The sequence below is a fragment of the Anomaloglossus baeobatrachus genome, unplaced genomic scaffold, assembly GCF_048569485.1.
Source record: "Anomaloglossus baeobatrachus isolate aAnoBae1 unplaced genomic scaffold, aAnoBae1.hap1 Scaffold_177, whole genome shotgun sequence".
Taxonomy (NCBI): domain Eukaryota; kingdom Metazoa; phylum Chordata; class Amphibia; order Anura; family Aromobatidae; genus Anomaloglossus; species Anomaloglossus baeobatrachus.
Window position 1 is genome coordinate 123,938 of NW_027441947.1, and position 23,629 is coordinate 147,566.

The 23,629-nt window shown below is 46.4% G+C and overlaps 2 protein-coding genes across 2 annotated transcripts; one reads left to right on the plus strand and one right to left on the minus strand.

The window, feature by feature from the left end:
- Nucleotides 1–7,376: 7,376 nt before the first annotated feature.
- Nucleotides 7,377–13,392, minus strand: LOC142260749 (uncharacterized). The gene is made up of 3 exons (XM_075332073.1): nt 13,359–13,392; nt 11,979–12,092; nt 7,377–9,540 (listed from the first exon to the last, which is right to left on the minus strand). Exons 1-3 carry the CDS (start codon nt 13,390–13,392, stop codon nt 8,168–8,170), a joined length of 1,521 nt encoding a protein of 506 aa, XP_075188188.1. The 3' UTR covers nt 7,377–8,167.
- An 8,428-nt stretch (nt 13,393–21,820) lies between these two features.
- On the plus strand, nt 21,821–23,373 carry LOC142260751 (zinc finger BED domain-containing protein 5-like). The gene is made up of 2 exons (XM_075332074.1): nt 21,821–21,908; nt 22,115–23,373. The coding sequence occupies exons 1-2, from the start codon at nt 21,821–21,823 to the stop codon at nt 23,371–23,373; spliced, it is 1,347 nt and encodes a 448-aa protein (XP_075188189.1).
- The last annotated feature ends 256 nt before the right edge of the window (nt 23,374–23,629 follow it).

Here is a 23,629-nt window from a genome sequence, read left to right on the forward strand (position 1 = left end):
GTGGAATGTGCCTCCTTGTGCCATGCTAGAAATATTACTCCCATCAGGGACTGGAGTGAGATTTCTGGCATAGGGAACTCCGCAGCTTGTCATGAATTGAACTTCAGAAGCTGTGGTGTCATGCCCCCGTCCAACCCAAACTCTACAAATTTTGGAGTGAAAATGGTAAAAACTTGGCACAACTATGAATTGATCCAAATTTTTGTGACTTTTCAAAGCTTGTGTGACAACTTTTTGTCATAAAAGCTTTGTTAAATTGGGACCAGAGTATGTTAAGAACTTCCACATATCCAGGATGCAGAATGCGATTAACTTCTCTCCTGTCACGGCTGGGGATAGAAGCTATAACAGCCGTATATTACAATACAAAGGGAAGGGGAAAAGAATGCCCTATCACTAGGGAAAGGGGGAAGTGGTGACCCCAGACAATACATCTCACCCTCACTGCCCTCACCAACCCTATATAGGTTCTGCACCTGTCGTCGAGCAGGAATACCTCACCCTAGGCAAAACCTGATCAGGGCCTAAGTAAGAATGGCAGGTATGAGCTCTTCGTCAACATCACAAACGCTAAGGGAGACAAAAGGAAACAATACAGGGAAGACACAAATGCTACCACCTGAGCCCAGGTACATAGCAAAAATCAAACACTTATCTTAGGAACAGCTACTACAGAAGACTCTGGAACAACAAGAGGAAACGACTGCTGCAAACCACAGCCAAGTACAACTATAAACCACACCCAAAGCACCCTAGGGTGAGGTTTATAAAGGAAGTCAGAGGCTGGCCATAGAGGAAAAAGTGACAGTTTCCCAGGGTCATAGAGTCCACTGCTGCAGAAACAGAGTTAACAACACGTGCTGCAAATATTTTGGATTTTCCAACACTTCTGCCACTGGATTGTCAGCCAGCTGTGACAACTCCGTGACATCCCTGTTGGTATATGCAACAGATGAGGACTTCTTTAACGGTGTGAAGGAGGACTTTATACTGATCTAACAGTAGATGGCGATGTTGAGTAAAGATTCCTTACTCACTTTATTGTAAAAAGTCTCTTGTTTTTCTTTTTGGTTTCACTTTCTCTTCCAGATACAATGCTGTATTAGTGTGCAGATTTTTACCTCATGTTCCAGAAGGAAAGAGTTTGTTATCCCATGTGATCCGCTCTGTGAACTTTCTTCTGCAACTGGGACACTAGAAGCTGTGCAACAATCCCCTCACTATTTTTGTGCAAAATGCCTACAGCTCTGCCTCAACTCCAGAAGTTCTGAGGCAAAATCATCACATCTAAACAATAGAGAAAGACAGGCATGAAGAATATATATACAAGCATTTATTAACAAAACATGTTTTGAAATGCAATTATATACAATGTGATATACTTCAAAGTTCCTATCTCCAATCTGGGGCTGCACTTTTTAGTAAATAAAGCAGTGGGCAACCTGAGATTAGTGAATTATCTAAATATAATTCAGTATCAAAAACGTTCCCAAATGTTCCTAAAGGCTCTCGAAAAAGAGAATTTTGTTTACTTACCGTAAATTCTTTTTCTTATAGTTCCGACATGGGAGACCCAGACAATGGGTGTATAGCTTCTGCCTCCGGAGGACACACAAAGTACTACACTCAAACGTGTAGCTCCTCCCTCCGGGCTATATACACCCCCTGGATGACAATCTAACCAGTTCAGTGCAAAAGCTGAAGGAGGACATCCACCCATAAGTAGAGATAGAGTAAAACTCGGAAAAACCGGAACTCTGTCTACAACAACAGCCGGTGAAAACACAAGGAACAAAAACTGCCAACAGGCAACAGGGAGGGTGCTGGGTCTCCCATGTCGGAACTATAAGAAAAAGAATTTACGGTAAGTAAACAAAATTCTCTTTTTCTTCATCGTTCCTTATGGGAGACCCAGACAATGGGACGTTCCAAAGCAGTCCATGGGTGGGAAATAAACCAAACTGAGAAGTAGGCAAAACCTAACTTCACAAATGGGCGACAGCCGCCTGAAGGATGCGTCTGCCCAAGCTCGCATCTGCCGAAGCATGAGCATGCACTTGGTAGTGCTTCGAAAAAGTGTGCAGACTGGACCAAGTGGCAGCCTGACAAACCTGCTGAGCCGTAGCCTGGTGCCTGAAAGCCCAGGAGGCACCGACAGCTCTGGTCGAGTGCGCCTTAATCCCTGGCGGAGGGGGCACCTGAGAACACTGGTAGGCATCGGCGATAGCCGACCTAATCCAACGAGCTAGGGTCGGTTTAGAAGCAGAGAGACCCTTGGCTGACCCGTGGTTAGCACAAAAAGTGAGGTGCACCGCCTAAAATCGGCGGTGCGTGACACATAGATTCAGAGCGCCCGCACCAAATCCAAGGAATGCAACGCCTTCTCAAAGCGATGCACAGGGGCCGGACAAAGAGAGGGCAATGAAATGTCCTGGTTAAGGTGGAAAGAAGACACCACCTTAGGGAGAAAGTCCGGAGTCGGACGAAGAACCACCTTGTCTTGGTGAAACACCAAAAAGGGGGATTCCGAAGAGAGCGCAGCCAAATCAGAAACTCTCCTGAGAGAAGTTATGGCTACTAGAAAAACAACTTTCTGTGAAAGTCTAAACAAGGGAACCTCCCTAAGAGGCTCAAAGGGGGGTTTCTGTAAGGCCGTGAGGACCAGATTAAGGTCCCAGGGATCCAAAGGCCGCCGGTAAGGAGGAATGATGTGAGCTGCGCCCTGCATGAAGGTGCGCACCTGAGCCAGTCGGGCGATACGCCGCTGGAATAATACCGACAGAGCCGACACCTATCCCTTGAGGGAATTGAGGGACAGTCCTAGCTGTAGACCAGACTGTAGAAAAGACAGGATGGTCGGCAAGGAGAACGGCCAAGGAGCATGGTCGGAAGAGCGACACCAGGACAGGAAGATCCTCCAAGTCCTGTGATAAATCTTGGCCGAAGAAGACTTCCGAGCCTGAGTCATAGTGGAGATGACCTCAGAGGGAATGCCTGAAGCCGTCAGGATCCAGGACTCAAGAGCCACGCCGTCAATCTGAGAGCCGCAGAATTCTGGCGGAAAAACGGACCTTGAGAGAGGTCTGGGCGGTCCGGGAGATGCCACGGCACCTCTACGGACAGGCGGAGCAGGTCTGGGTACCAAGCTCGCCTGGGCCAGTCCGGAGCAATGATTATGACCCGACGGCCCTCCATTCTGATCTTGCGCAGAACCCTGGGCAAGAGAGCTAGAGGGGGAAACACGTAGGCCAGACGGAACTGGGACCAATCCTGAACCAGCGCGTCCGCTGCGAAGGCCTGAGGATCGTGGGAGCGAGCCACGTAAACCGGAACCTTGTTGTTGTGCCGGGATGCCATTAGATCCACTTCCGGAGTACCCCACTTGCGGCAGATTGACCTGAACACTGCCGGGTGCAGGGCCCACTCGCCGCTGTCCACGGTTTGACGGCTGAGATAATCGGCCTCCCAGTTTTCTACGCCTGGGATGTGGACTGCTGATATGGTGGACTTGGAGTCCTCCGTCCACTGGAGGATTCGTTGAACCTCCAACATCGCCAGGCGGCTGCGAGTTCCGCCCTGGTGATTGATGTAGGCAACCGCTGTCGCGTTGTCCGACTGGACTCGAATGTGCCTGCCCGCCAACAGGTGGTGAAAGGCTAGGAGAGCTAGAAACACAGCTCTGATTTCCAGCACATTGATCGAGAGGGCTGATTCGGACGGAGTCCAAGTGCCCTGTGCTCGGTGATGGAGAAATACTGCTCCCCAACCGGAGAGGCTGGCATCCGTGGTGAGGATCACCCAGGACGGAGTCAGGAAGGAGCGTCCCTGTGACAGAGAGAGGGGCCGAAGCCACCACTGAAGAGAGCTCCTGGTCTGTGGCGACAGAGCCACCAGTCTGTGCAAGGAAGAGGTCCGCTTGTCCCAACAGCGGAGAATGTCCAGCTGCAGGGGACGCAGATGGAACTGGGCAAAGGGAACCGCTTCCATTGACGCCACCATCTGACCCAGCACCTGCATGAGGTGCCTGATGGAATGACGGCGGTGCCTCAGCAGAGAGCGCACCGCCAGCTGAAGGGACTGCTGTTTGACTAAGGGCAACTTCACAAGTGCCGGCAGAGTCTCGAATTGCATCCCTAGGTACATAAGTCCCTGGGTCGGGGTCAGAGTGGACTTGGGCAGGTTGACAAGCCACCCGAACTGAACGAGCGTGGCGAGAGTGAGCGAGACACTCCGCTGGCAGTCTGCACTGGATGAGGCCTTGACTAGAAGGTCGTCCAGGTAGGGGATTACTGCCAACCCCTGGAGATGCAGGACCGCAACCACTGCTGCCATAACCTTGGTGAAAACACGAGGGGCCGTGGCTAACCCGAAGGGGAGAGCCACGAATTGGAAATGTTCCTCTCCGATTGCAAAGCGGAGCCAACGCTGGTGTGAAACCGCGATAGGCACGTGCAGATAGGCATCTCTGATGTCGATGGATGCTAGAAAATCTCCTTGGGTCATTGATGCAATGACCGATCTCAGATTCCATGCGAAAACGCCGCACCTGAACATGCTTGTTGAGAAGCTTGAGATCCAGGATGGGCCGGAAGGAACCGTCCTTCTTGGGGACTAGAAAGAGGTTTGAGTAGAAACCTCTGAACCATTCCCGGGCGGGAACCGGAACAATTACACCGTTGGCCTGCAGGGATGCCACGGCCTGAGAGAAGGCGGCGGATTTGGAGCAGGGGGGGTGGACAGAAAAAATCTGTTTGGCGGGCTGGAAGAAAATTCTATCCTGTAGCCGTGGGAGATGATATCCCGCACCCACTGATCGGAGACGTGTTGAAACCACACGTCGCCAAAGTGGGAGAGCCTGCCACCGACCAAGGACGTTGCTGGCGCAGCCAGATAGTCAAGAGGGGGCTGCCTTAGTGGCAGCGGGTCCTCCGGACTTCTGAGGACGCGGCTTCGCGCGCCAGTTGGGTTTACGATCCTTGGCTGCGGTAGTGGACGAGGCTGAGGGCTTAGAGGATGACCAGTTAGAGGAACGAAAGGAACGAAACCTCGATTGGTTCCTGCCCTGGACAGGTCTCTTGGCTTTAGTTTGTGGCAAGGAAGTACTCTTCCCGCCAGTAGCTTCCTTAATTATTTCATCCAGTTGTTCACCAAACAGCCGGGACCCAGCAAAAGGGAGACCCGCAAGGTACTTCTTAGAAGAAGCGTCTGCTTTCCACTCTCGAAGCCACAAGATCCTGCGGATCGCGAGAGAGTTAGCGGAGGCCACAGCCGTGCGGTGAGAAGCCTCCAGAATGGCAGACATGGCGTAGGATGAAAAAGCCAAAGCTTGAGAAGTTAAGGCATCCATCTCAGGCATAGAGTCCCTGGTGAGGGAATGTATCTCCGCCAGAGAGGCAGAGACTGCCTTAAGAGCCCACACTGCCGCAAAAGACGGGGAGAACGAGGCCCCTGCCGCCTCATATACAGACTTGGCCAGAAGGTCAACCTGGCGGTCAGTGGGATCCTTAAGAGAGGTGCCATCGGCAACAGCTACGACTGTGCGGGCTGAGATTCTAGACACCGGAGGGTCTACCTTTGGGGACTGAGCCCACTCCTTCACCACATCTGGTGGAAAGGGAAAACGGTCATCAGAACTACGCTTCGGAAAACGTTTGTCAGGACAGGCCCTGGGCTTGGTGACAGTAGCCTGAAAACTGGAGTGGTTAAAAAACGTACTCCTAGCTCTCTTAAGTGAGGCAAACTGATGTATCTCTACCAGAGAGGCTTGTTCCTCTGACACTGGTGGATTGAGGTTCAGTACGGAGTTAATGGACGCAATCAAGTCACTAACATCCGCATCACCCTCAGACAAGGCAATGGGGTACATAGAGGTAGCGTCTGAGCCCACAGTAAAAGTATCCTCCTCGCCCTGCACCTCGGCTCGTGAATCAGAGCCGTGGGACGAGGAAGGAGAAGGGTCCCTGCGTCTCCGTTTAGGAGGACGGGGTCCTAGAACATGCTCTGAGAGCTCTGCAGAGCTCGGAGCAGCAGAGGCGCCCTGAGAAGGGGGCTGATGCATGGTCAGCAGTGTCCGGGACAGCTGTCCCATGGAGTCGGCAAAAGACTGGGAAATAGCTCTGGAAAAAGATGCTACCCAAGCCGGGGGATCAGCCACCGGGGCTGGAGCGGCCGGAGGAACCCCTGAGGAGGCTCCAGGCTGAGGGACCACCATGTTAGAGCAGGCATCACAATGTGGGTATGTGCTTGGCTCTGGCAGAATGAGCTTACATGCAGTGCATATAGCGTACAGCTTTGCAGCCTTGCTCCTAGTGACAGACATGCTGCTGAGGTGGAGGCTCTGCAGTAAGAATACACTCCTGTAGAATGCCCTGAGAGTGTATAATAAAAACCCCACAACCAGAGGTTGTGGCTTACCAGACCGCTCTCTGTGTGCCCTCCGGATTCCACAGCTCGGACCCCCAGTGAAGCGTCAGCCTTCCTAAAATGCAGCAGCTGCAGCATCCAGCGTCGATCAGTGTGAGAACGCTGAGAAAATGGCGCTGGAAGGAGGAGGGGGGCGGGGATTAGCCCAAGAGCGGGAAACCGGAGGGCCAAGGAGAGATACAGGGGAGGGAAACATCTCCTCAGAGAGGAGTGTCCTCCCCTCTGCTGGCCGGCGCCACACTATTCCCCTGCATGAATGACATGCAGGGGAAGCTGAAACCGAAACTAGGCCCAAACTGAAGCCGGGGCCTAGATTTTAACATGCGGCCGACGAGCAGGCACCCTCGGCGCGGTTCTCAGGAAAAACCCCGAGAACCGGCCGGAATTTACAGTAAAGACAAAAGACATACTCTCCCCTCAATAAAAGTACCCGGGACCCCTGAAAAACGTCTCAATACTTAGCTTTTGAGACGCAGGGGCAGTCCCTGAGGGAAGGTTAAACGCTCCGTCCAGCAGGAACCTGACAGGGCTGCGGATGGAGACCGGTCTCCTGCAAGCAGAGAGGACCGAGACGGCTCCCACTTCAAACCAGAGCCTCAAAGGATGTTGAAGGAGCGCGGCATGTGAAGGCTCCAGCCTTGTAAAGTCAACCTTAACAGCACCGCCGACATAGTGGGGTGAGAAGGGACATGCCGGGAGTCCAGACTGGATCCGCTTTTCTTCCATATCTTTAAAATCAAAATCTTAAAAATGAAAAATCAGAGAATGCATGTGTGTGTGTGACCTCCTGAAACACAAAGCATTGAACTGGTTAGATTGTCATCCAGGGGGTGTATATAGCCCGGAGGGAGGAGCTACACGTTTGAGTGTAGTACTTTGTGTGTCCTCCGGAGGCAGAAGCTATACACCCATTGTCTGGGTCTCCCATAAGGAACGATGAAGAAATACCCAACTTACTAACAAAGTGGAGCCAGAATTTCCATTTTGTGGGATCTCAGTGTGCAGAGCGGAATCCCACAAATCGCTGCATCTGCTCTAAGCACGAGACATTGCTCTCTCAAATAATCTAGTGCTGTCACATACTTTAAGGTTTAACTGAACTGCTTAAGAAGGATGCTGCAGCGCTGGGGTCATGGACCTCACTATCACAGTGAGTGATCGCTGAGGGTTGTAGCATCTCAGAACCTGGAAGTTCTTTTCAAGGGCCAATAGGGACACTTCTAAAAGTTTTGGTACTGGATTATATTTAGAAAATTCACTAATCCCCTGTAACAGTGTCAGCAGCAGATCTCCCCCATAACAGTGCGTCATAACCACATTTTTTGCTTCAATCTTTTTCCCTATTTTCCTTCTTCAAATTCTAGGTGCATCTTATCGTCCGAAAAATAAGATAAGTTTAAAAAGAGAGAAAATGGTTCTTTCCCTCACTAATTCTTACTTGAGCAATTGTAGCCGATTTTTGGATAAAACCCTTTGAATTATAGTACATGATGATGGCTTCTCCCGTGTGCCTCATGTGACAACAGGACCTCATTAATCTTAAAACATTTGGCAAATTCTGAAAGCAAGAATGGCTGCTCCGCTCTGTTGGTTTTCTGATGGTCGGCAAGACTTGATTTACCATTTAAACATTTCAATTATTGACAACATGAAAAAGGTTCCTTCCCTGTGCGGCTTCTTCGTGTGTTTAACAAGATCTGATTTCTGAGAATTACATTTTCCACATTCACAACATAAAAATGGTTTATTCTGTGTGATTTTTTTGATGGTAAACAAGACCCGATTTCCTAGTAAAACATTTACCACATTTTGGGCATGAACATGGCTTCTCCCCTGTGTGAGATCTTTGATGCCTAACAAGATCTGATTTCTGAATAAAACATTTCCCACACTCTGAACATAAAAAAGGCTTCTCCCCTGTGTGAATTTTCTGATGTCTAACAAGGTCTGATTTCTGAATAAAACATTTACCACATTCTGAACATGAAAATGGCTTCTCCCCTGTGTGAATTCTTTGATGCTCAACAAGATCTGATTTCCGAATAAAACATTTCCCACACTCTGAACATGAAAATGGCTTCTCTCCTGTGTGATTTTTCTGATGTCTAACAAAATGTGATCTGTGAATAAAACATTTCCCACACTCTGAACATAAAAATGGCTTCTCCCCTGTGTGAATTTTTTGATGTCTAACAAGCTCTGATTTATGAATAAAGCATTTTCCACATTCTGAACATGAAAATAGCTTCTCCCCTGTGTGAGAGTTTTGATGCCTATCAAGTTCTGATTTCCGAATAAAACATTTCCCACACTCTGAACATGAAAATGGCTTCTCCCTGGTGTGAAATCTTTGATGCCCAACAAGTTCTGATTTCCGAATAAAACATTTCCCACACTCTGAACATAAAAAAGGCTTCTCCCCTGTGTGAATTTTCTGATGTCTAACAAGGTCTGATTTCTGAATAAAACATTTCCCACACTCTGAACATGAAAATGGCTTCTCCCCTGTGTGAATTTTTTGATGTCTAACAAGCTCTGATTTATGAATAAAGCATTTCCCACATTCTGAACATGAAAATAGCTTCTCCCCTGTGTGAGATTTTTGATGCCCATCAAGTTCTGATTTCCGAATAAAACCTTTCCCACACTCGGAACATGAAAATGGCTTCTCCCCTGTGTGAATTTTCTGATGTCTAACAAGGTCTGATTTCTGAATAAAACATTTCCCACACTCTGAACATGAAAATGGATTCTTCCTAGATTTATTTTTTGGATGGTTAGCAAGTGTTATTCTGTGAGTAAAACATTTTTCACTTTCTGAGCTTGAAAATGGCTTCTTCCCTGTATGAGTTATTTGATGTTTAAAAAGATCTAATTTCTGAATAAAACATTTCCCACATTTTGAACATAAATATGGCTTCTCCCCAGTGTAAGCTTTTTGACAATCTGAATTTTGGACTGGTTTGAAAAGATCAGATGATAGAGCTTTCCTAGGAAGGACTGGAGGTATATCTGGGACAACAGCATTCTCTTCATATGTATCATGTGTGAGACTTTCATCATCTGTTATAAATTCTGAAGATATTAGATTTCCATCTGAACTCCCAATACAGTCATCTGTTAAAAATAAACACAATGTTATTATTTTTTAATGATATTATTTTGAAAGTACATTTATTTTTTTAAAACATATCAGAAATTAAATTAGGGAAAAAATTATTCTGAATCTGTATTTCAATTTCGAGATCAAAGAGTTACGTCTTTGTTAATTCAGACCTCCGATTCCTGTCTCCAAGATATCTCTCCAATAGCACCAGTTCTCTGAAATGTGCTACAGTAATAATCTGATTAATTATCACAATGTGACTGCAGATTAATGAGGGAAAGGGGGCTCCTATACTGCCCCTCATGCTAGGAGACCTTAAGCTATCCCTAACCTCTGAATTATCCCTGAAGGTGGAGATGCCAGAGTCTTGTGCTTTACTATTCTCCTGACCAGATCTAATCTGTTATCCCCCCAGGAAAAAAAAGACCAGGAGTATGATGGAAAGAGATTAAGACAGACGGGTAAACCAAAATTTACACACATTGAAAAGTCATAGAAATAAGCAGTGAGAGACTAAAAAGAAAAGCAAGAGCAGGAAGGCAGCAACAAAAAGACAACAAGGGTTAACACCACAACTACTCACACCAATAATACACAACAACCACCAGTTAGTCTGTATCACAACACCTCACCAGACCAGTATAGATGAACAATAGCTGGCATTAATGGAATAGTCCAGCCAGCAAATACAGAAGGGGAGAGAATGATACTGGCTCCCCTACAGCATCTAATCAAATACATTAACAAGCAGCCCAGCAGAGATTAACTCTTGCTAGCCTGACTATGTCTGTGGCTCGATGCCTGTGTCTCCCTACGCGGCTCACAGACATCAGAGAAGTTAGCAGGAAGAGAGCAGTCTCCAAAGATCCTGATGCCACCATGACAGTTGGCAAAACTTGGAAAAATCTCTTTGTGACATTGAGCCACAAAATAGACAATTTCAAAGAGGTTTTTTTTTCAAAGATAAAAATAAAATAGTTAAAGCCACATGTAATAAAAAGCTATTAGCTCCTACGTGACAATTCACCTGTATTTGCTCCATTCCCCAGTTTCTGCTGCTATGTGACTGATCATCTGTATTTCCTGTATGAGCATGTAACCAAAGCGGACCGGCCATTAACTCCAATAGCTAAGCCATCCCCCTTCTCTGTCTTTGTAACACGTCCTCTCTGTGTACAGACACTGGTTCAAAAAGATTTGTATACTGACCTGTTTTTGTTTGTTTTTTGTTACAAAACACAGATCATAAAAACACATCTGGTATTTAAATCATTTTTTCTCATTAGATTGTTTACTGATTGCTCTAATTAATTTTATAGTTTGAGCTTGAGAAGATACAATACAGCAGCAATGGAGAACTTAGTGACCCTTCTACGTCCCACATTCGCATCACAAGGCGCCGACAGGAGTTGGTATGCGCAAGTTGTGCGAGTTCCATTAAGATGACTCTGTCAAAAATTAACCGGCAAGTTTAAAAGGCTAAGAGCCGCCTCTGTTAGAGACAGATGCTGGATATTTAATGGGGTGTTGTGTGACTGTAACATTAATGGCCTAACCTTAGGCTTTGTAACTTTGCAAAGCAGGTAGCAGGGTCTTGGGTTTGTGCTGATAAACATTAGGGCTCCAAATCATCAAGACCGGTGATGGACACTGAAAAATTACATCAGGGACTGGAGTGAGATTTCTGGCATAGGGAACACCGCAGTGTGTTATGAATTAGAGAAGCGGTGGCATCACACCCTTCTTCTGGCCAAGCTCTGACCATTTTGGCAAAGCTGATTAAAATTGGCGTGAACACACACACACACACACACCAGCCTGTCTCCTCTTCAGCTTTAGACTCCTGCACTTAAGACCTTTGGGCACGTGATGTCATGTCAAAAAGGGCCTTAAGCAGTCCTATACTTGGTATATAAACACTGGGGCCCCTAGGAGGATTGGGGCCCTGTGCAATTGCCCAGTTTGCTCTCCCATTCCCAAAATGTCAGACCTGCATGCCAGCCTGTCCTCTGTTCAGTTCTTTTAGACTCTTGCAATTAAAAGACCTTTGGTTACATCATGTCACATGATCTTGAAGTCATCAAAGGTCTTTAAATAATCAACCTTAGAATACAAGTGATGGGGTCCCTAAGAGACTGGGGTTCCTGAGAAATTGTGAAGTTTGACTCTTCCCAACGCTGGCCCTGACTGTAACTAGGGCTTATTTTAAATCCCGTAAAATGATGCTACGGATTATTTTCTGGGTAGGTCTTATTTTCCAGGAAACAGCGTATTCATGAACCCTCTGCAGGTCTTTGCGTTGCTTTCATAACAACATAGAGAAGGGACTAGAAACAAACAGCAGAAGAAGCAGAAGCAAAGAAAATACAGCTGAAAAAAACCAGAGCAGAAAGCCTAAAACTGTAAACACAAAATTAGTGCAGAAAGTACATGAGTAGATATCTCTTACTGGATAGAGCTGGAGGAAACACATCCTGAGGAACATCGGGATCTTCTTGTTTACAGTCCTGTGGGAGAAGAGGACGGGGACATCTCTCTGGTGTTGTCCTCTTACTGGATAGACCTGGAGGAGACACATACAGGGACTGAATTCATTCCTTACATACAGATAATTATAGGCCGTGTGTATTTATTCCTGTCTATTACCTGGTGATGTGAGGGGCTGGGGAACCTTCATCATGACGTCCTTGTACAGATCTTTGTGTCCTTCTAAATACTCCCACTCCTCCATGGAGAAATAGACGGTGACGTCCTGACACCTTATAGGAACCTGACACATACAATGATACCGTCACCCCCGATCCCTTCATAGCGTTACTGTATAATGTCCCAGCATTCCCAGCAGTGTCACCTCTCCAGTCAGCAGCTCAATCATCTTGTAGGTGAGTTCTAAGATCTTCTGGTCATTGATGTCCTCATGTATCGGGGGGTGAGGTGGAGGCCCCGTGATTGGGCTCAGGGGTCTTCCCCATCCCTCAGACACAGGGGCCTGACAGCGCTCACTAGAGGTCTTCTTCACTACTGTGTAATCCTGGTTATGGAGAGACACAGTAATAAATCTCACTCCAGACATTTCCAGAGTCCTCACCTCTCCAGTTCTGTCCATCTGTTATTCCCATAGATAAGAATGATGTAATGTGACGTCATCAGAATCTCTCACCTCTCCAGTAAGCCGGAAGAGGATCTCTAGGGTGAGGTGTAATATCCTCTCCGCCATCTTGTCCCTGTCCATATCCATCCTTCACGGGGCAATCAGGAGAATTCTCTTCTATAGAAGATCTCCACTGAGAGGATCCGATATTATAAGGACCTGAATGGGAAGGAGATGAGCCGATTTGTAAAATACTGCAGATAATAAGGGAGCTAAGATATCACTTGGGAAGGAAAAAAAATGTCAACATGAAATGTGCTATGTAATAGTAAAACCGACCGATAAAAGTAGCACATTATTTTTATAGCAATATAAATACAATGAAAAGTGATGAATTATCCATATTGCACTTAGAATGGTATCAATAAAAATGTCGGCTCACCAAGAGAAAAACAAGTCCTCACTCAACTCCATTGACGCAAAAAGAATAATGTTACCGGTGTCGGAAAATGCCGACACAAACTGAATTTTTTTTTACAAAAGTGATTTTTATTCACCACTAGAGATGAGTGAACCTGAAGTTCAGTGTTCGGTACAAACTCAGACTTTTCCAAGAAGGTGCGGAGATCGGATGCTTTACGTATGACCGCTCACTTTCAGGACACAGTGTACATAGTAAAAACAACACTAAAAAACAAACAATAGTTGAATTATTTTTTTTTTTCCCCACTATTTCACCGTGCTTTGACTTTTTACTTAATTTCCAGTCCATTTTATGATAAAATTAAAAACTATGAGTAATTTTTTAAAAAAAACAAAAACAATCCTTCATATGGGAAGGTAGGCAGAAAAATAAAAAAGCAGTGCAGCAACAAGCAAACATGTAGCAACGGAGAGGAAATCCATCCATCTCTACATAAGGCACAGACTGTTTATTACTGCCTCTGCCTTCTCTGTCACTGTATACGCAGCTTTGGTGTAATGCAGCTGGAACAGTGAGGGACCTGACAGCGACACAGATCTCTGTGTGAGAGCCCATCCACCATTGGTACTTGCCAACGGTAATTGTTTGGGGCCTGGTGAGTGTGATTTTTTTTGGGAGGCGTTTGTCTGCTTTCTTTTGAGGGTGTCCGTTTTCTTAAATAAAAGTTCTGCTGTATTTAACTTTTTTAGCTGCTTGGACACTTCCCTATGGAACCACAACTAGGGCTTTTTTTTGGAGTAGGGCTTAGGGTATGACAGCACTTTGCGTTGTCCAAAACGCATGTCAAAACGCCCCCTTTGGCAGTAATTGATTTAGCCCAAGTTGGTTTTGACTACAAATTAGCGCTAAAAACGCATGCGTACTTACCGCATTTTAGATGCGTTTTTAGCGCTTTTTACATGCTTTTTCAATTGCGTTTTGAGAGATGTGTTTAGAACATAAAGACTGCTTAATAAAGTTTAAACAGTTAAACTCAATGAAAAAAAGGAAGCAAAAGAAACAAATCTATATTTTTAAGAAAAATAATGGAAATAGACATATTTAATAAAATTATTGCGATAATATTATATTTATTGCAAAAATAGCAGTAAATTAATATTTTTCTTTATTTTAATTGTCGGACTATGTGTGTGTGTAAAGGGACATATGTAATCATTATTTTGATGTCCAAAAAGCATGCGTTTTTTAAGTCCAAAACACATGTTTTCTGCACCTAAAAAGCATGTAAAACGCTGGAATTTTGATGTTTCTTGGTTATTGCCATTTCTCATAGACTTCAATGTTAGCAAAACGCACCCAAAATGGCAAAAACAATTGACATGCTGCTTCTTTGAACGCACAAAATATCCAAATTAAACGCTGCGTTTTAAAACGCAAAGTGCGGACAGGAATTCAACATTTTCCATAGACTTTGCTGGAAAATCAAAAACGCATGCATTTTGGCATGAAAACGCTGCAGTTCAAAACGGACCTGAAACGCAGGTGAAAACGCAAAGTGCAGTCATAGTCTTATATTTTAATTATAGTCAAAAAAGCCCCAAAAATCCCACCAGGGCTTATTTTCCAGGTAGGTCTTATTTTCGATGAAACAGGGTATAAAGAGCTGACGTTGCTTCCTCCCCCATATACAGAGGATATGGTCACCGCGGAGTCATTATATCAGCCCCAGTTACCAGGGAAGTAAGAAGAAAATAAAAATAAACTGAACTGACCCCCCCCGCCCCCTTCCAAATGTGTGACATATAGGAAAATACCACTGTCAATCCAAATCTCTGTTATTAGCCCCGACCAGGTAAAAAACAGCGATATATACAAAATAATAAGCGTTACTAAATAGCTATGAAATATGTAAATGCAATCATAGACATATATTGAGACGGCGTCCAGCTTTCAGTCATATGGGGTGGCACTGATGTGGTTTTAGTCACTGCTCAGTATACCGCGCTCACAGCACTGACTGACAGCAGGTTCCAATGCTCAGCGGCTGTCAGTCAGTATGGGGGGCAGGGTATATATGTGGTAATAACAGACATTTCCCTCATTATCTAAGCGGTATCGCTCGACATCAGACACAATGCTGCAGTTGGTTTCTTATTCATCCAGTTTCGTATTCGGTGCCGAAGTTGGTTTATTTTTAGATTTTTTTCATTTTTTTTTGTTTTGTTTTTTTTTACAGGTTTAACAGCAAACATAATAAAAAAAAACACAAGAATAAAATACAATACAGTGCGGAGCCCTGATGTGAATACATTTAAAAGCAGCAAAAAAAGTATCAAACTAACACAAAATGGGCATCAAAGTGATATCAAAGCTCTATATTCACAAGGGTAACAGGAAAAAATGCAGCATACAATTTATTCTGCAGTTTTTCCTGAGTACACAGATACCTCATATGTGCTGGAAATCAAATGTTTGGGTGCACGGCAGGGCTCGGAAGGGAAGGAGCGCCATTTGACTGTAAAATTGGCTGGATTCATTTGCGAATGCCATGTCGCGTTTGGAGCTCCTGAGCTGCCTAAACAGTGGAGCTCCATCAAAAGTGATCACATTTTGGAAACTAGACCCCTCAAGGATTTTATCCAGGGGTATAGTGAGCATTTTGAACCCACAGGTACTTTATAGAATTTAATAAACTTAAGTCGTCATATAGAAAATTCTCTTTTTTTTCCCACAAAAATGTTGCTTTAGCAACAAATTTCTCACTTTTTCAAGCGGCAACACCAAAATGTGGACGCCACAGTTTGTTATCCAATTTCTTCTCATATCAGGTCTCATAACAGAAGGAGCACCATGTGAATTTTGGAAAAATTGAAAAAAATTGTGGGCACCATGTCACATTTTCAGGACCCCTGAGGTACCTATACAGCAGAAACCCCCACAAGTGACCCCATTTTGAAAACTGGACCCTCAAGGATTTCATTCAAGGGTATAGTGAGCATTTTGAAACCACAGGTACTTCACAAAAATGTTGCTGTAGTGCCAAATTTCTCACTTTTAGGCTACGTGCCAATGACCAGGTGACACTGTGTCTAGGACGCAATGTCAGCTTTCATGCAGAGATGCGAGTATTGTCCACTGGAGAACGCAGCTGCCCGGACCCATGATCCAAGTTCAGGCTGCTGAGGACTTTAGCTCTATTTTCCCTTTGGACGAAACTCTCGTCTCCACAGCATAAATTGACATGCTGAGACTCAGGAAGCCGCGCTGCAGGTCAGTTTATGCTAAAGAAAAAAACAAGCACAGTGGGCAGGAGATTTCCAAAAATCCTTCCATTGCGCTTGTACTGCACAGCGCAGCATTTTGGACGCAGCAAAAAGACTGTGTCCAAAACGCTGCAAACATTGATCGTGGACACATAGCCTAAAAAGCTAGGATGGATGGATGGACAAACACATATATAATGTCCCACCCCCCAGCATTATCTAAGCTGGGACCCTTTAGTGACTTTCATGTGGCCGTGAAGGGTGTTTACCTTATATTTAGCCAAAAAATAAATAAAAAAATATATCTGGGTTCCCCTCATTTTTATAGCCAGCTAGGGTAAAGCAGATGGCTGAAGCCTGCAGATCACAGTTGGCAGCTTCACCTTGGCTGGTAATCCAAAACAGAGGGCACCCCACGCTGTTTTTTTAAAAAAATTGATAAATAATTAAAAAAAACCCCATTGGTTCCCCCAAATTGGATCACCAGCCAAGGTGAAGGTGACAGCTGGCATCTGGTATTCTCAAGGTGGGAAGGACCATGGTTATTTGGCCCTTCCCAGCCTAAAAATAGCAGGCTGCAGTTGTCCCAGAAGTGGCGCATCCATTAGATGTACCAATCCTGGCACTTCACTCTGGCTCATCACATTGCCCTGGTGCGGTGGCAAACGTGGTAATAAACGGGGTTGATACCAGCTGTGTAATGTCACCTGGCATCAAGCCCTGGGGTTAGAACAGCTCTGCACATGCGGACGATATTTTTCAGAGGATGAGTAGGGATCGCGAGGACGGAGCAGCAGCTGGTATCAGGAGACCGGGGAGTGACAGGGGGTGACTTAGCTGGACCTGGGGAGGACTTTTTGGTCACATCTGCCATGTCACATAAATCAGAGGGGGAGGATGAATGCAGCGTGCGGCCACCATCTTAGATTTTCAGTATGGGGAGGGTGAATGGGGGGCACTTTGGCCAGATGGAGGACCGGGGGAGGGGATTTATTATCTCCCATCTGACATGTCTGATCAAGCAGTGCTGGCTCCTCCTTTTTCTAGTATGAAAATGTGCCTGATCAAGAACCGGAGTAAACTGGACATGAAGGGGTTAATGATAATGATGACCCCAAAATAACAGAGCCCCTGCACCTACCTCCCCCTGCAGAGCCGCACACTAGATATATAATACCCTGCACCTACCTCCACCTGCAGAGCCGCACACTAGATATATAATACCCTGCACCTACCTCCACCTGCAGAGCCGCACACTAGATATATAATACCCTGCACCTACCTCCACCTGCAGAGCCGCACACTAGATATATAATACCCTGCACCTACCTCCACCTGCAGAGCCGCACACTAGATATATAATACCCTGCACCTACCTCCACCTGCAGAGCCGCACACTAGATATATAATACCCTGCACCTACCTCCACCTGCAGAGCCGCACACTAGATATATAATACCCTGCACCTACCTCCTCCTGCAGAGCCGCACACTAGATATATAATACCCTGCACCTACCTCCACCTGCAGAGCCGCACACTAGATATATAATACCCTGCACCTACCTCCACCTGCAGAGCCGCACACTAGATATATAATACCCTGCACCTACCTCCACCTGCAGAGCCGCACACTAGATATATAATACCCTGCACCTACCTCCACCTGCAGAGCCGCACACTAGATATATAATACCCTGCACCTACCTCCACCTGCAGAGCCGCACACTAGATATATAATACCCTGCACCTACCTCCACCTGCAGAGCCGCACACTAGATATATAATACCCTGCACCTACCTCCACCTGCAGAGCCGCACACTAGATATATAATACCCTGCACCTACCTCCACCTGCAGAGCCGCACACTAGATATATAATACCCTGCACCTACCTCCACCTGCAGAGCCGCACACTAGATATATAATACCCTGCACCTACCTCCACCTGCAGAGCCGCACACTAGATATATAATACCCTGCACCTACCTCCACCTGCAGAGCCGCACACTAGATATATAATACCCTGCACCTACCTCCACCTGCAGAGCCGCACACTAGATATATAATACCCTGCACCTACCTCCACCTGCAGAGCCGCACACTAGATATATAATACCCTGCACCTACCTCCACCTGCAGAGCCGCACACTAGATATATAATACCCTGCACCTACCTCCACCTGCAGAGCCGCACACTAGATATATAATACCCTGCACCTACCTCCACCTGCAGAGCCGCACACTAGATATATAATACCCTGCACCTACCTCCACCTGCAGAGCCGCACACTAGATATATAATACCCTGCACCTACCTCCACCTGCAGAGCCGCACACTAGATATATAATACCCTGCACCTACCTCCACCTGCAGAGCCGCACACTAGATATATAATACCCTGCACCTACCTCCTCCTGCAGAGCCGCACACAGATATATAATACCCTGCACCTACCTCCACCTGCAGAGCCGCACACAGATATATAATACCCTGCACCTACCTCCACCTGCAGAGCCGCACACTAGATATATAATACCCTGCACCTACCTCCTCCTGCAGAGCCGCACACTAGATATATAATACCCTGCACCTACCTCCACCTGCAGAGCCGCACACTAGATATATAATACCCTGCACCTACCTCCACCTGCAGAGCCGCACACTAGATATATAATACCCTGCACCTACCTCCACCTGCAGAGCCGCACACTAGATATATAATACCCTGCACCTACCTCCACCTGCAGAGCCGCACACTAGATATATAATACCCTGCACCTACCTCCACCTGCAGAGCCGCACACTAGATATATAATACCCTGCATCTACCTCCCCCTGCAGAGCCGCACACTAGATATATGGCTGCTCTGTGCTTACAGGACCTGTGATGATGTCACATGGAGGGGAGGAGTCAGGGTCACATGATCAGCTCCTCAGTGTATGCAGGGCTCTGCTGTGCTGGTTGTCATGGTGCTGGGTGAGGGGAGGTTTATGTGTGTGGTCAGGAGGGGTTTACAGTGTGGATGTAGCAGAACCGTGTGTGTACGAGGTGTACGAAGCGGAGCCGTGTGTGTACGAGGTGTACGGAGCGGAGCCGTGTGTGTATGAGGTGTACGGAGCGGAGCCGTGTGTGTACGAGGTATACGGAGCGGAGCCGTGTGTGTACGAGGTGTACGGAGCGGAGCCGTGTGTGTACGAGGTGTACGGAGCGGAGCCGCGTGTGTACGAGGTGTACGGAGCAGAGCCGTGTGTGTACGAGGTGTACGGAGCGGAGCTGTGTGTGTACGAGGTGTACGGAGCGGAGCCGTTTGTGTACGAGGTGTACGGAGCTGAGCCGTGTGTGTACGAGCTGTACGGAGCATAGCCGCGTGGGTACAAGGTGTACGGAGCGGAGCCGCATGTGTAAGAGGTGTACGGAGCGGAGCCGCGTGTGTACGAGGTGTACGGAGCATAGCCGCATGTGTATGAGGTGTACGGAGCGGAGCCGCGTGTGTACGAGGTGTACGGAGCAGAGCCGTGTGTGTAAGAGGTGTACGGAGCGGAGCCGCGTGTGTACGAGGTGTACGGAGCATAGCCGCATGTGTACGAGGTGTACGGAGCGGAGCCGCGTGTGTACGAGGTGTACGGAGCAGAGCCGCGTGTGTACGAGGTGTACGGAGCAGAGCCGTGTGTGTATGAGGTGTACGGAGCGGAGCCGCGTGTGTACGAGGTGTACGGAGCATAGCCGCGTGTTTACGAGGTGTACGGAGCCGTGTGTGTACACACAGCAGAAGTCCTGAAGACTGCAGACAGGCTGCAGAGGTACTGACACCCACAGGCAGACAGGTAACTGAGGTATTGGAAGCCGCAGACGTCCTGGAGACCTCAGACAGGGGCAGACATACTGGAAGCCACAGGCAGATTGGTAGCTGAGGTGCTGGAGGCCACAGATAGTTTGGAGATGTTCTGGAGACTGCAGACAGGTCGCTGTGCACAGACTAATAGTCTTAATACCAGGACACAGGTGTGTATCTTGGTAGCCTTATATAGGCCAGTTAAGCTCAGCACATGGAGCGTGTCCGGCTACTTACAAAGTCCAACATGGAGCACAGGAAAGTTTAGCAGAGCGGGGGAAGGGGCAGATCCCAGACACGGGACAGGCGTGTAACAAGTGGATGTTGTCAGACAAATATCCAACAATGAGCCATAAAATTGTGACAACTCTGAATTTTTCTTCCCCTTACATCTATTGATTAATTCTCTATTGATCTATTCTCCCCTTTATCAGTGAATACCATTTACTTTTATCCTTTATCAAGTAAAATAATAATTGTAGATAGTGAAAGTCATTCTTCTGTTACCCAAATCTTTGCTGAACATTACACAATGTACATATTACATTCCTCTAAATCAGCGGTTCTCAACCTGGGGGTCGCGACCCCTAGGGGGGGTCGAACGACCAAAACACAGGGGTCGCCACCTCTCTCACCTCCCCATCCACCTTCCCCCGTATGCCAGGACTGCTAGCTTTACTCCCGGCATAGCTTTGGGATCCCCGCAGGAAAATGAATCGATCGCGCATCGGATCTAGGGAGATACCAACTTCCGACGTCCCCCCTTCTTGTTTGGTGCAGCCAGGACAGATCCGGAATCTGTGGCACGTATCTGGCAACGGAATCCAGGGACGAAGGACGAACGTGGCTGCCGGCATCGATAATCGGGTTGAAGGGCTGCGGGAGAGCACGCCATAAAGGAGCCGTTCGGTACCCAGCAGTGATCCGCCGCCATCACTGTGTTACAGTGTGCCCCCGGACAGACACCTCCCCCATCCCCTCCGGAGTAACAAGTAAGACTCCCAGACATTGGGAATCTACCAGTTATTTTTGTGGCCCAATAACTGGTCATTTAAAGCAGAATGTCCTGTTTTATACTTTTATGCACTGACTGTGGGCTAGGGGGGAACTGGATGAATCTGGAGGGAGGCTTTCTATGAGAAATGTGCCCAAGAGCTGAGGGATGGAGCTTGCTGACCCAGCTATAGGAAACCTAAAAGAAGTGATAAATGGAGAATTATCCCTGTAATAAGGAAGGATGTCTAATTAAGGGCAGGGCCGTCTTACGCATTGGACACGGTAGGCGGCTGCCCGGGGGCTCCTGAGTCCTAGGGGCCCCTCTGCCCGTAGGTGGGTTAAACAGGTGTGTAGGGGAGTTAATCATGAAAGGAGCCGTGTGGAGAAGGACCTTTCAGCCTCCTGCACACAGAGGGGTAAAGGACCTTATCACATGACCCGCAGATCCTGAAAGTGTAAAGAACAAGCCAACTACAGAGAGGAGGAGGGGGAGGACCAGGATCTGTAAGTGTGTGTGAACCTGTGTGTGTATATGTCAGTGTGTGTTTATATGTCAGTGTGTGTGTATAAAGAGACAGTGCTCTGACAGTGCGCTGTTAAGACGGCCCTGATTAAGGGGGGGGGGGGAACCCTCCACAATCCATAACATCGCATTACGTGTGTCCAGCGCCGGACACACGTAATGCGATGTTATGGATTGTGGAGCTGCCAAGAAGATTATAAAGATGAATTTCTGAGCATTACTGAGGATGAAGAAGATAAGAAAAGATGTATTAGGATGCTATTCACTGCACCCACAAGGTAATGGCAGCAGCTTCATAGGGTCCAGGGGGGGTGACAGGTGCGCTTTAAGCATGTGAATACGGCCCCCTGGTCATAGTAACAGGTGTGTAATAGAAGACAACACAGGGAATAGTAAATAATAGGAAACTTTAACAAGCTCTTTAGACGTGACTATCTTTTATTTTTTCTTTAGCAAACCGTCTCATGACAATGAATCGTGTAGAAAAGAATATTAAGAAAAGAAAATACACTGAGGATTTCTTGCAGTATGGTTTTACCTCAATAATTACAGCAGGAATTGAGAAACCACAATGTGTTATTTGTTGTGAAGTTCTCTCAGCTGAATCTATGAAGCCGAACAAACTAAAACGGCATTTTGATAGCAAGCATCCACTCTTTGATAGCAAGGATATCAGCTATTTTAGAAGCAAAGCTGATGGACTCAAGAAATCTAGATTTGACACTGGTGGCCAGTACCATAAACACAATGTAGCAGCTGTTGAAGCGTCATATTTGGTGGCACTCAGAATTGCCAGAGCTATGAAACCTCACACCATTGGTGAGGATTTACTGTTGCCAGCTGCAAAAGACATAGTTCGAGTGATAATTGGAAATGAATATGTTCAGAAATTGAATGCAATTTCCTTATCTAATGACACTGTCCGCAGAAGAATAGAGGACATGTCTGCTGATATTCTTGATCAGGTGATCCAGGAAATTAAATCTGCACCACTACCAATATTCAGTATCCAGCTTGACGAATCTACAGACGTGGCAAACTGTACACAGTTGTTGGTTTACGCAAGGTATATTAATGATGGCGACTTTAAAGATGAGTTTCTTTTTTGCAAACCGCTTGAAACAACAACAACTGCACATGATGTTTTTGATGCAGTTGGTTCTTTTCTAAAAGCGCATTACATCTCCTGGGAAAAGGTTTGCGGTGTATGCACAGATGGCGCTCCTGCTATGCTAGGATGTCGCTCAGGATTTCAGCGTTTGGTACAAAATGAATCGCCAAAAGCAATCGGAACACACTGTATGATACATCGCCAAATATTAGCGACTAAGACACTGCCGCAAGATTTACAAGAAGTAATGAAAAGCGTCATAACATGTGTCAATTTTGTTAAGTCGAGCGCCTTAAACAGTCGGCTGTTTTGCCAACTGTGCAACGATCTAGATGCGCCAAACAATGCTCTGTTATTTCACACTGAAGTCAGATGGTTGTCAAGAGGAAAAGTTTTAAAACGTGTCTTTGAGCTTCGTGAGGAACTGAAAACGTTTTTTAATCAGAAAGCAAGACCGCAATTCGAAGCACTTTTTAGCGGTATAACTGAGCTGCAGAAAATAGCTTACTTGGTGGACATCTTTGTCATCTTGAATGACTTAAATTTATCACTGCAAGGACCAAATGCAACGTGCCTCGATTTGTCTGAAAAAATGAGATAATTCCAAATGAAACTTCAGCTTTGGAAAGATAAATTGGATAAATAAAAAATTTACATGTTTCCTACATTATCTGCCTTCTTTGAGGAACATGACATTGAGCCAGACAACAAAATTATGATGATAACTTCTGTGAAAGAACATTGCACATGCTTTCAGAGGAAATTTCATCATACTTTCCTACTCTACCTGACACCCCATTTGCACTTGCCAGAAGTCCATTCACAGTGAAAGTTGAAGACGTTCCGGAGACAGCGCA

Coding starts and splice junctions, on each gene's coding strand:
- LOC142260751 (XM_075332074.1), top strand. CDS start 21,821: ATGCGATGTTATGGATTGTGGAGCTGCCAAGAAGATTATAAAGATGAA. Junction 21,909..22,114: donor TGAAGAAGATAAGAAAAGAT/GTATTAGGATGC, acceptor TTTTTTCTTTAG/CAAACCGTCTCATGACAATG.
- LOC142260749 (XM_075332073.1), bottom strand. CDS start 13,392: ATGGACTGGAAATTAAGTAAAAAGTCAAAGCACG. Junction 12,093..13,358: donor AAGTAAAAAGTCAAAGCACG/GTGAAATAGTGG, acceptor TGTCTCCTCCAG/GTCTATCCAGTAAGAGGACA. Junction 9,541..11,978: donor GTTTCCTCCAGCTCTATCCA/GTAAGAGATATC, acceptor TATTTTTAACAG/ATGACTGTATTGGGAGTTCA.